The sequence below is a fragment of the Pocillopora damicornis genome, chromosome 11 (genome assembly GCF_964200805.1).
Source record: "Pocillopora damicornis chromosome 11, jaPocDami1.2, whole genome shotgun sequence".
NCBI classification, from domain to species: domain Eukaryota; kingdom Metazoa; phylum Cnidaria; class Anthozoa; order Scleractinia; family Pocilloporidae; genus Pocillopora; species Pocillopora damicornis.
Genome location: NC_142680.1, coordinates 10,659,432 through 10,673,918, shown reverse-complemented (window position 1 = coordinate 10,673,918; position 14,487 = coordinate 10,659,432). Strand labels below are relative to the sequence as shown.

Below are 14,487 nucleotides of genomic sequence, written 5' to 3'. Positions count from 1 at the left end.
CTATCGTCACGTTGTCTATGGAGCTAATCAAGTTATGGTGTGAAAAGATTTACTGGTATAAGGTTAAGCCCATTTATGTCGTAAAAAAGACAAAATCAAACTGGTTAAAAAGTGATCTGCTAAGGAAACATTTAACCTCTTTACATTCCTACCCATTGATTACCAAATCTGATTTCGGAAAAATCCCATTGACACATTCATCGTACATCCACAAATTATCCTACATGTGTTTTGTCCAAGAATTATCCCTAAATACTGCAAAGAGACCATTGCATACACAACCAAAAAGGCATACCTTTGAAGCACTCTCTCCTTGCTCATTATTGTCTATTGTCGGTTCTCCAATAAATACAATTTTAACAAGGTCATCTGCACCTCATAGCTGATTTCATTGAGCCTGTTTAACATCTTTCCATATGTGAACCTGCCTGATGTTCACTCTGACTGGTTTTTTAATACTCAAGTTGTTGAGCAACCCGTGAGATAACCTTGACGCTTTCCTTAGTCTGACGCTAGGGAATCTGTAGGGCTGGATCTATGATGCAAGCTTCTCTTCCTTTGCCCGCACAATTTGAGTTTTGTTGCTATCCATCATTTGATACATTGCTCACCCAAACATTGTAGCATACATCTGCATGTAACTGCTATAATTGCAATTACAGGAAAAGAGAGAAAGCAGTATCTAATACATTCAACACCATTGTTGTCAGGGATGATCTCAACTGTATGCAATACTGAATCTTTACTTCCAAGGTCTGTTCTGGACACTTGTTCCTCATCGTTTTTCTGTGTTTCCTCATCCCCTCAACCAGGCTGACTTCCCATTCATTGTCACTTTCATAAAAAAGACTGGTAACTGAGAGAACAAAAAGTCACCTAAATGGCGATAAAAAATTGAAATGCACATACAATTTTCCAAGGTCTTCTCTGCATTTTTTAATGCCTCTATTGTGCCAGGTAAATTCATTACCTCCATCTAGTCAAGGAAGAGCAGAATAAAGTCTAAACCTTCATCTTGACTCGCAGGTAATAGAACTTTCCAGAACATTTCATCACGTCATGCATTTATTATGTGATAATACTAAAATAGTTCTCATGTAAGCTTCTGGAATGTTCCAGAACACTATGTGAACATATTTAAAGACTCGCTTATGTAGTAGGAAGAGTAGTTGTTGCTGTCAGAGCCACGAATGTTTTGAAAGCTATATCTCGAGAGAGAGTTACTGCGCAAGATTGCTTATTTAAAGGAACTTTGGGGACAGCAGTGAGATTGTGTCAGTGGTGAGCTACGTTATAGACTGTGGTGTGCTTAATTAAGTTTATTAACAATAAGTTATGTACTGCTTTGAATAGTTGCTCCATGTTAAGAACATTACTCGCTGTTTAATAAAGGAGTTGAGTTTGTGGGATTGTAGTGCTTTTCTGTCAGTTATATTATACCGGTATCCAGTTACCTCGCCACCATGCAGACTCGCCACCAAGGAACGATCTCGCCACCAACGTACTCGCCACCAAGCGAAGTCTTCTCGCCACCAACCACCAATAAAGAGATTAGTCGAGGAGAGTAGGATGTTCGGCTGATAAGTTTGTTCGCTTGTCTGTACTCAAACTTTATAAACGTATGTTGTCGAAAGCACGTTCGAAACCGATAAGTTTGTTCGCTTGTCTGTACTCAAACTTTATAAACGTATGTTGTCGAAAGCACGTTCGAAACCGATAAGTTTGTTCGCTTGTCTGTACTCAAACTTTATAAACGTATGTTGTCGATAGCACGTTCAAAACTGAAGGTGTTGTGCAACAACATTTGGTTCGTATCTCGTAGTGTAAAGGCAAACTATTTAATCCAAACACAAGTCGAAATGTTGGAAATGTAATGATAATTTTTCTCACCATTTAAACCCAAGGCGATGTGCGAAAATATGTTAATTTGAGGTGAGACTAAATTCAAACAAACAAAAAAACAAACAAACACATGTTGTGTTAATTAACGATCCTCCAATCAAATTCCTTGCTTTCTTCGAAGTGAAAATTTGGATCCTAGGGGTGTGTATAAAAGGAAAGTAAAAAAACCAGTTAATCTAATCCGATCATCTGATCTCGTTCTCGCTTACGAATACGACACGGTTACGAATACGATACGCTCTTCATCATTCTTCGTTATGTCTTCAACTGACAATTGCATCGTCTCCAAAGAAAAATGTAAACCGAGACAAGAAGCCCTTCGGTGCGATGGCTGCAATCTATTGAACCATAGAACCTGCAACACCGGTGTATCTGCTGTTTGTCCTCATGTCTGGTAAGAGAAAGCGGGACTACCGTACAGTGTTGCAAGAAGTGCTGAGAATACTTCCTTCGCCTCCAGCAGTCAGAAGCATCACTCTGGACTTTGAACAAGCTCTCTGGACGGTCTTTAGAGAGCTGCTGCCCAACGTGTCACTGCAGGGATGTCTGTTTCACCGGACGCAAGCGTTGTGGAGAAAGGTAACGCATACCTAAAGAAATAATTCATATAGGCACACACGAGAAAAAAAATTAATTTTTTAACAGCATATCTCTAAAAATCTATTTTCATTATTTCAATAATTTCAATTACACCCATACCTACCTACAGTCCTTCTCTAAGGGCTCTTCTCTGAATAATATCAATCAAGCTTAACGCATACCTATACTAATAGAATTAGAAACACACGGAGTTAAAAATAAGTGCTTAACGGCTTATCTCTGAAAATTTGTTTTCCTTTTTTCCAATAAGGTTCAAGAGTTGGGATTGGAGCCAGCCTACCGCGCAGACAGCCGTACCTACAAGTACATTAGAAAACTCATGGCGCTGCCCTTCCTGCCGGAAACCGAGATTACGCCGATGTTTCAGCGGCTCAGAGACCGCGCCACTACCACTGCTCTGGAAGCACTTGCCTTGTACGTGGAGGAGAACTGGATTACCAGCACAATGTGGCCTCAATCCTGTTGGTCTGTCTTCATGCTGCCGATCCGCACCAACAACGACATAGAGGCGTGGCACCACGGTCTTAACAGTAGAGCCAACAACAGAGTCCACTTGCCATTCTACCTGCTGGTGGAGCTGCTACACCAGGAGGCCAGACTTGTCTCCATTCAGATAAGGCTAGTGTCAGACGGGAAGCTGTCCAGGATTCAGCGGAAGAAGTACCGGCTGCTTCAATCTAAAACCTTCAAGCACTGGGAAGACTTTAACGGCAACGAGATTTCTGCCCTCCGCCTTCTTAAACTCTGCAGTTACCTGAACGGCCCGGCGACTAGAACCTGAAGCAGATCCTGGAACATCAAAAACGGCTCTTTTAGGAGCCACCCCGCCCTGGTTGCGTCTTTAGGACGTTTCCAGATCGCTAAAAATGGCTCTTTTAGGAGCCGCCACATCTGCAAAAGTCATGATCAACATATGAGCTGCTCTTCTAGATTTAATATTCAATAAAGTTTGTTGTTATTTTGCCGCAGGGAAACTGAGTCATATAATTCGACCGAATATTGAATAAGTTCCCTTGACAACATCACAGACGTCGAAATTTGCATACAGATAAGTAAACAAACTCGTGAGTCGATTCGTTCGAACTTATAACATCACAGACGTCGAAATTTTCATACAAATAAGCAAACAAACTCAGGAATCGATTGGTTCGAACTGTTAACTCTCCTTGGGAATCAACTGTAGTTGCCTTAGGAAAGCTTCAGTCCATCGACGCTTACAATTTCTCGCACCGACTTGACAATTTCTCGCATCTAGTTTCAATACAACTGCTAGCGAGTTTCATTTCATCACTTATTTCTTCCCATGAAGTTTCATTTTCTCTCACGCAAGTTTTTATTCCTCGCATCGAGTTTTGCAATTTCTCCTCGCTTACGTGCAAAAGACAAACACGATATGTTTCGATGTCAATGAGTTAGGAACAGAACACATCTAACACGTCGCTGAAGGTCATAATTTAAATACAGACAAGCGCACAAACGTATCGGCCGATTTGAATTGTGCTCGTTCGAACATCCAACTCTCCTCGACTACTTTATTCCAGTTTATCTCTTTATTGGTGGTTGGTGGCGAGAAGACTTCACTTGGTGGCGAGTACGTTGGTGGCGAGATCGTTCCTTGGTGGCGAGTTCGCTAATGGCGAGTCTCCCTGGTGGCGAGGTAACCGGTAACCATTATACCGTAACACTTATTGAGAATCACTGTTGACTTTTCATTCACAGATAACATTTTTCTTTAGTAATAAAGTACTGCTTTAATATGGTTATGAATATTGGTACATCTTTATGGTTACAAACAACTTCGAAAAAGAATTGTTCAAAGACAAGCTTAGCCACTTACACCCTCACATCAGTATGCTTAATCTCCATCCACACTGTTCTCTACACACTTCTTAAGGTGCTAGCAAAGAGAATTTGTTGAACAATCAAGAACTTCCTCAGTTGGGGATCATTTCCTTTATTCCTGTGACCGTAATGTGTTATTCAGGTGTAATATTTTAAGGAGAAATTGCATGTAGATGCTGGTCACTTTCAGGGGTTAAAAGAACTACATGTACCGAAAAGTGACAAGGCAAGTAAAACCATACTGTTAGTTAGTTCACTGTCTGTTTATTTTCAATGCATATGAGAGGAAATATTCAGAGCAATTTAAATGTACCTTGACTCTATCTTGTTCACTCTTCACTATTCTTTGAATATGTGTAACTGTTATAGCAACTCACTACAAACAACAGAAACAAAAATCAGTGTGGACGTCATGTTATTTCTTAACTGAATAAATACGTTCTGATTAAAGATGTCCCTTTAAATCACAAGTTGTCACAGAGAACCCAAGAATCAAAAGGAGCTGTTTCTGCAGAGGTCTTTTACATCAGAGGCTATCTTATCATGATTCACTAAATGCTATGACTCTTTCAACCAGCCACTTTTTTCTTCACATAATAACATACATTTGTATACATTTGTTGGCTATGTTGGCACCTACCTTTGGTATTTGTTATATATGCAAGATCTTCTGGTTCGGTACTGTTATCATTCCAGTTAGACTGTTGTTATTATGATCTTTGAGGTCCCAAGTGCAAGCTGGCACCATGGCGTTTGGTCAGCTCATTTTCAGCTCTGCTCTCAACTTTCATTTACTGTGTTTTTGCAGTTCATCTACTTCAATAGTCAAAGTTGGTGCTTTGTGGGGAATCATCTTCTTGCCGGGCAGTTTAGATACAGCAGGGAGCAACCTAAAAACTCCTTTCTTGCACAAATTCGACCTTCCCTGTCCCTTTCGAGTCCCCTATCTTGACTCATGGCACGTAACAAGAACCCAAACGAAGCGGTTTCTCAGCGCACATTGACTGTATTCATCTAATGGCACAGCCTCCTTCAATCCCTCTATACTGTAGAACACTTTAAGCAGTGAAGAGTGATTTGTCAAAAGAACTAATGATATTTAAAATTATATTCTGATCAACCCAGATAAAATCAGAGTTCTGGTATTTGGAGTACCACAACTACTTCAGAGACTTCCACCATTCAAACTAACACTTCAGCAAACAAATATCACCCGAGTGTCACCAAAGACCTAGGCATTCAGCTAGGCATTTAAGTTAAAACTAATCAATAGAATTAAGTATCTTTTGGATAGGAAAACACTGTTGCTATTTATGAATGTCTTTATTTTTGGCAAATTATTATATCGCTCAAGCGTCTGGAGCAATACCAGCCATAGCAACATTGACAAATTACAAAAAGGTCAAAACTTTGCTGGATGTATTGTTCTGGGACTATGACCATATTTCCAAAGAACAACCATCATTGAAAAGGCTCCCCATTAAAGATAGACTTAAATTGAATGATGCAACAATGGTTTTCAAGTGCATTAATAATCTTGCTCCAGATAACCTTGAAAATAAGTTTAGGCTTTGTTCATGTGTTCATGACTGGCAAACTCACTCAGCTAGTACTCTAGATATACCTTTTTGCCATCTTTCCACTGGTCAGAAGTCTACAGAAGAGCGAAACTGTGGAACTCATCAAGCAGTAATCTTGAGTCTTAAAAATGTCCCAAGAAATCTAAGTGCCAATTTACTAGGCTGCTCTGAGGTTCACCTCATTGTTTTATATTTTTATTCTTCTGATATATATATATATATATATATATATATATATATATATATATATATATATATATATATATATATATATGAATGATGAGGCCCAGAAGGCCGAAACAGTACTGTCTGCAGTTAGATATAGCTCTTTGGCATACAAAGCTTAGCTTTCATGTCCAAATTGAGCACTCTACTAGGATGAGTCATTGCTGCTAGCATTATGCACGCCCACTAGTTTTTCTAGTTTGAGCACTCTGGCATGGCTTAGGTGATCCCACATGTGTGAGATCACTTGGGGTGGCTATATTGCCTTACCTCCATCCTAGCATCAGCACTGCACTGATGAGGCCCAGAAGGCCGAAACAGTACTGTCTGCAGTTAGTTATATATATATATATATATATATATATATATATATATATATATATATATATATATATATATATATATATATATATATATATTTAGCTGTAACTATAGTGTTATATTCTTTAATTTTCGTTTTATTTCTTCTAATCATTTGTATTGCTGCTGAATAATATCAGCATCTGGGCAACTGCCCACCTATCCCTCCCGTAATCCAACAACAGTCTATTGATAACAAGTTAGGGTTAATATTGGGTTAGGGGAGGGGTAGGTGGGCAGTTGCTCAGATACTGATATTGATCCAACAATTTTAACATGCAATTACATCATAAAATACTGCAAAACACAGCATTATCTTTTAGATAAAACAAATCTTGTCTTACTTTTTTTCAAATAGGTATGCGGCAAGCGAGCTGAGAATTTCAGCCAGAGATCAGTGACACCCGTCACTTCCACAAATGCTACTAAGTGTTAACCACTGGTCTTCCTCTCTGATAAATCATATTTCAAAGAAAATGTCTTGGCTAGCACAGCTTGAATGCATTTAGTCCCATTTAGTGCAAGGCTTTGTCTTACAAAAATCCGCCAGACAGTGTAGACATTTTTCTTTCAGTAATTTCCAAATATTTAATTATTGGAAAAAAGTGATAGGAATATTCTTGAATAATCCCCTCTGCTTTATCATGGGTATCATATGATAACATTCTCAGAGCCTAAGAATGATTATCCTTTAATTATACCGTTATTGGTCAGCTGATTACAAGACAAACTGCATTTTGCTAACATTTTCCACCTCACAAACATTAAAAAAATTGACCAATTTTGGAAATTAGTGCTTCAGTATTAACATCACCTCATGCTGGTTGATTACAACAGAATAACTAAATTTGTGACCCCAATCCAAATTTGGCATATGGTCACGGCTTTTTGCTACATTTTGTGCATTATTAACGATTCAGTTTCACAGATGGAAAGATAAGTGCAAATAAATCATCCCTCAAACTGACATCTGTGCAAAATACTCTGGTCCAACCCAAACAACTTTTATTGGGATATAATTAATCAAATCTTTGTTCAAACAAGTTTGTTAAAAAATTTTAACATGCAATTACATCATAAAATACTGCAGGACACTGCACTGTCTTTCAGATAAAACAAATCTTGTCTTACTTTTTTTCCAATAGGTATGCAGCAAGCAAGCTGAGAATTTCAGCCAGAGATCACTGACACCCATCACTTCCGCAAATGCTACTAAGTGTCAACCATTGGTCTCTCTCTCTGATAAATCACATTTCCATGAAAATATCTTGGCTAGCACAGCTTGAATGCATTTGGTTCCATTTAGTGCAAGGCTTTGTCTTACAAAAATCCTGCCAGACTACCTAATGGACATCAATGTAGACAGTTTTCTTTCAGTAATTTCTTGTAAGCCTTTCATTAATTTTTCAAAATCTTTGCTTTGAGAAATTAATGATCAGAGGGAAAAAAGTGATCCAGATTACATTCCCAAAATGTTTGCAGCACCATGTTTTTGGCTCATTTGATTTGTTTCCAGTATTCCCTCATTGGTCTCACTGTTACTAACTATCATGGGTCATGCCATTATTGGTCTGTCCATAGTTAATAAAGCAAACTGGTTTGCTTTATTAACTATGGTCTGTCACAAGTCATGCAACCTCTTTTTGTATGAGTGGATGTAATAGTTCTGAACCCCACAATGAACAACATGTGGGTGTTGTCAATGCCAGCGTAACTGCTTTGTCAGAATAAAATTATGATTGATTGTCAAAACCTTTTCAAAGTTTTGTCATGCTTATCTATGACAAGGGTTTTGTTCCCTAAATCTCCATTCCTACCCCCCTCCACTTCTTCCCTAAGAAGATTCTTAACCCTCTCACTCCCACGAGTGACCATGACAGAATTTTTCCTAACAATATCAAGAAGATAAGTAAGGAAAATAAAGAAAAATATCAATCAGGAGATCATTGGTTGATCCAAACCCAAATTCTCCTAACTAATATCATAAGAATTGTATGGGAGACAGAAAGGAGAATTACTTATGAGATCTTGGGAGTGAAAGGGTTAAAAAACCTCAGCTACTTTTTTCATATTCATACCTACTTGGAAAATTATTGACAACCCTGCTGGGGGTAATGCTCCAATCACCAATTGGACTCGAACCCAGCACAAATGCCAGTTATCACGTGTTAACAAATGTGTAAAAATAAGGAGTAAAAAATATTAAATTAAAATATATCTGTTAAATTGCCATTATCAAAAATTTAAATACAAGATACATACATGTCACCGAAGTGGCTCTGTAACAACCTTAGGCCCCGTTGCATATAACACTGTCTTTCCTACCACATCGACAATCTGCAAGGTCTGCTATTTAGGTCTGTCAGTTGTTTCGTTCGATCGTTGAATTGCCAGGTGACAGAACTTTTAAAAGATCCAATGCACTTTTTTATGCTAAATGAAACTATTTTGATTTTCAAGCACATTCAAGGTTGGAAGGAAGCGAAAGGATAGCTGAATACTGTGGAATCCTAGTCGGCTCAAGCATTCCGCCATCTTAGATCTAGTCAGTCAGGTCAGTCACGCTGGGAGCATGCGCACTGGCTTCTTGTTTGGGCGTCGAATCGCTGCCCTTCCCAATACACTTGAAGTCCGATTTTGTAATCACGCGAGTGATTTAAGACCGAAATGGAGGACATGAATTACTGTTACCATAACTTAATCGACAAAAGTAGAGCGTGTTGTTGTGATAACCGACAATAACAAGTTGTTTTGGCCTCAAGCTGTTGAGACTGATGAGTTTCCTGCGAGTTTTCATAAATCTATGGGCCTTACCCCTCGTCCAAGACAATTTCCTAAAGGTTATGTTTTTCCTCTCGCGCTTAATAAGCAAGAGGGCGGCACGCAAAACAGTCGGCCTTTAAGGGAAGAATGCCTTATTCATTGTAATCCTTAAAGAAATGAACACATTCAAAAGGTCATGTCATTTCAGTCATTGTTAGCCAGTTTAGCTCTATCCTTCTCTTAACTTGCTCTTTACGTCGCTCTCTAATTCTGGTCATAGCGTTGACCTAAGTCCTTAAATTTCGTTTTAGAATCTAAAGAAATTCAGTGAATGGAATCTGCAGTTGTTCCCTCGAGCTCAGCGATATTGACTCATTCAACGAAGAAAGAAAAGATCTCCAGGAATCACAAATTCTTAAATTTCTTTAACACTCATTTGAATTTCCAGTAAATTTCCTTGTCATTTAAAAGTAATCAGACAAGAGAAACCTGCGTAGATTATTAATTAAAGTGTCTGATAGTCAAAGTTTTGACAATTACTGCTATTCAAGTACGAAAACAGACCTTTCCGTGGGCTATGATTGAAAAAAAATTGCGGAGTGTTCATGCAGTGACTGAATGTTGATATGCCAAATGCCGAAAAATCGGAAATGGTTAGTTTTGTCTCTTACCTCGTGGGGATGTGATTTTGAAATTTTGCGAGTTATTCCAAAGCCGTTTTAGTCGATCTTTCAATGTGGAAAATATCACGCTACGGTAAACTCATCTGCCTAGTATTCGCAGCAACTGTTGATAATTTCCTTCCTTTGCTCCCTAAAAAAAATACCCGAGCTGAGATAAGATCCGCGCACAAACGAACTCGCGGACGCGAATTTTACTCTATTCTTCAACAGTTCACCAACGATATACTCAATCTTGGTCAGGTTTAAAAAGAAAATGTCGTTTTCTCAAGAGTCGGTTCTACGTTTGACAAAAGAACAAATGTTGCAGATACAGTAGAATACAAAAGCCGAAGGTACAAAATCTAGAAGCAAAACATACAAACCTTATCGGCGTTTTACGTGTACAAGAAACGGCACAACTTGAACTTGGACGCCAACTGAACTGAAACTAAACGTGCAAGGTACAAAATCCGCATAATGAAGGATGTTTAAGTGTCTAAGAGTCCCTTGTGACCGAACGCTTGGTGGTTTGTGCATACAACGAAAACAAAGAAAAAAAAACCTGCCAGATGAAACGATGCTAATGCGCAGACCGCAGTAACAACCAAGCTGAGATAAGGTCGTGTGTATCGACTCCTTTTCTCAAACTGTTGTCATTCGAATTCAGGCCAGGAGATGTGCGTGCAATGCGTGCAAAGGAATCCCTCACAAATCATACCACTGTGTAGAGATTTTTTCAGCTTCATCGAAATTAAAGAACCCGTTCAGACTTGATCCTGTTCTCAGTTGTTAACTGCTGTACTTGACAAGATAGGGTTATTTTGGATTTAGCTTTTTAATATCACCATTTTTAGTAAAATTGTGAGAGGGGAACAAAAACTTCAATCACTAACACGCGCATATCAACAATCGCTTAGCAAACTACAAAAGCTTCCTCTCTTGATAAGTCGTCAGGTTGTGCCTGGCAGGTAACATTCAAATTATTAGAAATAAGTGGATTATCTGACTGGCTTAGTTCATTCAGATTTTAATTTTTTTCCTGTTTGTGGCTCCATGCTTATTGCGACTCTTAGGGTGTAGTAGAGATGTGCTGATAGGCACTGTCAAGAAGACGACTGAACTGGTGTGGCAGGCCCAGTGAAACGATGCGGCAAGGCGCGCTCATAAACACTGTTTTAAGTTTGTAAACTTTACCAAGTGGCGGATACGATTATAACGTGAGTCAATTGGAGTTTGCAGTTGGACGGTTGTAGTATGTGATGCCATTTTAATGGTGGTTTTTGTGATCTGCAAGTGAGCCACTACTAGGTTCATTTATTACATGTCCTGTGAAGTTCTATGATATCCACGTCGAAAGTGTCATGTGAGGAAGGAGATTAAGAAATTAAGGTCAGTCATTTTGAGCTCGTTAATCAAATAAGAAGCAGATTGATCACAAAGCTGCTCAATCAAGAGAGAGTTCGGGTTATTAGTCAATTATACTCAATATCCCGCCATAACAATTATCTTATCAATAAGGTCAGCACCAGATTGCTTCTTTACCTTCTGTGACATCAGAATCACTTCTCGCTTTGGTTTCCGTCAGCAAGGAAGCAGATTCATTTGGAGATGTGAGCTTGAATTTGGGAAACTGATTTAAAAAATAACGTAATAGGTTAAAAAAATGACGAATAAGGTCCAAACGTGTTGTTATAACGGTGGGCGAAAGCGCCGATGCGAGCTACGATGAAGAGCGCGAAAAATGGACCTCGAAAAATTATTTCATAGCGTTATGTATCAGTTATGCTGTCGACCTGAAGAATATTTGGCGTTTCCAGTACCTTTGTTACAAGAACGGCGGAGCTAAATTCCTTAAGTGTAAATGTATATCACAGCCCATTTTTAGAAGTGTAGGTTAGGTTTACGAGAGCACAATTTTTGGAGCGCAAAATTCTTGCAACTCAAAGAAGTTGTATATGCAGTGTCAGATTTTGTGGCGCGAAAACCTCTCTTTAATCGGAGGGAATCTACCAAATATCTGTTTACTAAGACACATAAACACAAGAGAGCTAGGCGACAATGAAATCCAAAATCAACAGGGATGACTATGGATGAAGAAGATTGACAAGATTTGTAAATGACTTCAGAACGTTAGTTTGATAAAATAGAAGTAACGATAAACCAAGAAAGAAGATGGATGACCAAGACTCGAGAAGACTACAAATGACTACAAAATTTAAGCTCGTTAAGGTAAAAAACATTAAAAAGATGACAAGTAACCAGAGGGGAAAAGGAAGAGTAAGGATGGAGAAGATTGATACGGATTGCAAATGAATAGAAAACACTCAGGAGCCAGTGAATAAATCAAGATGGAACATGGATAGAGGACATATATATGTCCTCTATCCAATAATTCAATAATTTTTCGAAGTCCATTTTTTGCGCTTTTTATCAGCACATCTCTGCTACACCCTAAGAGTCGCAATAAGCATGGAGCCACAAACAGGAAAAAAATTAAAATCCGAATGAACTAAGCCAGTCAGATAATCCATTTATTTTTAATAATTTGAATGTTACCTGCCAGGCACAACCTGACGACTTATCAAGAGAGGGAGCTTTTGTAGTTTGCTAAGCAATTGTTGATATGCGTGTGTTAGTGATTGAACTTTTTGTTCCCTTCTCACGATTTTACTAAAAATGATGATGTTAAAAAGCTAAATCCAAAATAACCCTATCTTGTCAAGTTACAGTAGTTAACAACTGAGAACAGGATCAAGTCTGAACAGCTTCTTTAATTTCGATGAAGATGAAAAAATCTCTACACAGTGGTATGATTTGTGAATGATGCCTTTGCACGCATTACACGCACATCTCCTGGCCTGAATTCGAATGACAACAGTTTGAGAAAGGGAGCGATACACACGACCTTATCTCAGCTTGGTTGTTACTGCGGTATGTGCATTAACATCGTTTTATCTGGCAGGTTTTTTTTCCTCTGTTTTCGTTGTATACACCAAGCGTTCGGTCACAAGGGACTCTTAGACACTTAAATACCTTCATTATGCAGATTTTGTACCTTGCACGTTCAGTTTCAGTTCAGTTGGCGTCCAAGTTCAAGTTGTGCCGTTTCTTGTACACGTAAAACGCCGATAAGGTTTGTATGTTTTGCTTCTAGATTTTGTACCTTCGGCTTTTGTATTCTATTGTATCTGCAACATTTGTTCTTTTGTTAAACGTAGAACCGACTCTTGAGAAAACGACATTTTCTTTTTAAACCTGACCAAGATTGAGTATATCGTTGGTGAACTATTGAAGAATAGAGTAAAATTCGCGTCTGCGAGTTCGTTTGTGTGCGGATCTTATCTCAGCTTGGGTATTTTTCTGAACAGGTTCCCTTTGCATATAATGAGGAGAGAGAACAGTGTGTTTCCTTATTTCTCATCGTTTCCCGTGAATTTCTTAAAGGAAGGCCAGGGAACAAAGGAAGGAAAAGTACTTAATTGTACGCACACACTGCCGCTGAGGAAAACGTCCGAGAAAGGAACAGAAAAATGAAAATTATCAACAGTTGCTGCAAATACTAAGCAGATGAGTTTACCGTGGTGTGATATTTTCCACATTGAAAGATCGACTAAAACGGCTTTGGAATAACTCACAAAATTTGAAAATCACATCCCCACGAGGTAAGAGACAAAAACGAACTATTTCCGATTTTTTGGCATTTGGCATATCAACATTCAGTCACTGCATGAACACTCCGCAAGATTTTTTTCAATCATAGCCCACGAAAAAGTCTGTTTTCGTACTTGAATAGGAGTAATCGTCAATACTTTGACTCTCAGACACTTTAATTAATAATCCACGCAGGTTTTTCTTCTCTGTTTTCTTTTAAATGACAAGGAAATTCAATGGAAATTCAAATGAGTGTTAAAGAAATTTAAGAATTTGGGATTCCTGGAAATCTTTTCTTTCTTCGTTGAATGAGTCAATTTCGCTGAGCTCGAGGGAACAACTGCAGATTCCATTCACTGAATTTCTTTAGATTCTAAAACGAAATTTAAGGACTTAGGTCAACGCTATGACCAGAATTAGAGAGCGAAGTAAAGAGCAAGTTAAGAGAAGGATAGAGCTAAACTGGCTAACAATGGCTGAAATGACATGACCTTTTGAATGTGATCATTTTTTTAAGGATTACAATGAATGAGGCATTTTTCCCCTGCAGGCCGTCATGTTTGTGTGCCGCCCTCTTGCCTAGTAAGCGCGAGAGGAAAAATATAACCTTTAGGAAATTATCTTGGACGAGGGGTAAGGCCCATAGATTTATCAAAACTCGCAGGAAACTCATCAGACTCAACAGCTTGAGGCCAAAACAACTTGTTATTGTCGGTTATTACAACAACACGCTCTAGTTCTTGTCGATTAAGTTATGGCAACAGTAATTCATGTCCTCCATTTCGGTCTTGTATCACTCGAGTGATTGCAAAATCGGACTTCAAGTGTACTGGGAACGGTAGCGACGCCCAAACAAGAAGCCAGCGCGCATGCTCCTAGCGTGACTGACCTGACTGACTGGA

General features: G+C 38.7%; 1 protein-coding gene across 1 annotated transcript; it reads left to right on the top strand.

Annotated features, from left to right (window-relative positions):
- The first annotated feature begins 2,274 nt into the window (after nucleotides 1-2,274).
- On the top strand, nucleotides 2,275-3,283 carry LOC149037456 (uncharacterized). Its single transcript, XM_089186333.1, has 2 exons — nucleotides 2,275-2,481; nucleotides 2,753-3,283. The coding sequence occupies exons 1-2, from the start codon at nucleotides 2,290-2,292 to the stop codon at nucleotides 3,281-3,283; spliced, it is 723 nt and encodes a 240-aa protein (XP_089042459.1). The 5' UTR covers nucleotides 2,275-2,289.
- Nucleotides 3,284-14,487: the final 11,204 nt, after the last annotated feature.

Coding starts and splice junctions, on each gene's coding strand:
- LOC149037456 (XM_089186333.1), top strand. CDS start 2,290: ATGTCTGGTAAGAGAAAGCGGGACTACCGTACAGTGTTGCAAGAAGTG. Junction 2,482..2,752: donor CGCAAGCGTTGTGGAGAAAG/GTAACGCATACC, acceptor TTTTCCAATAAG/GTTCAAGAGTTGGGATTGGA.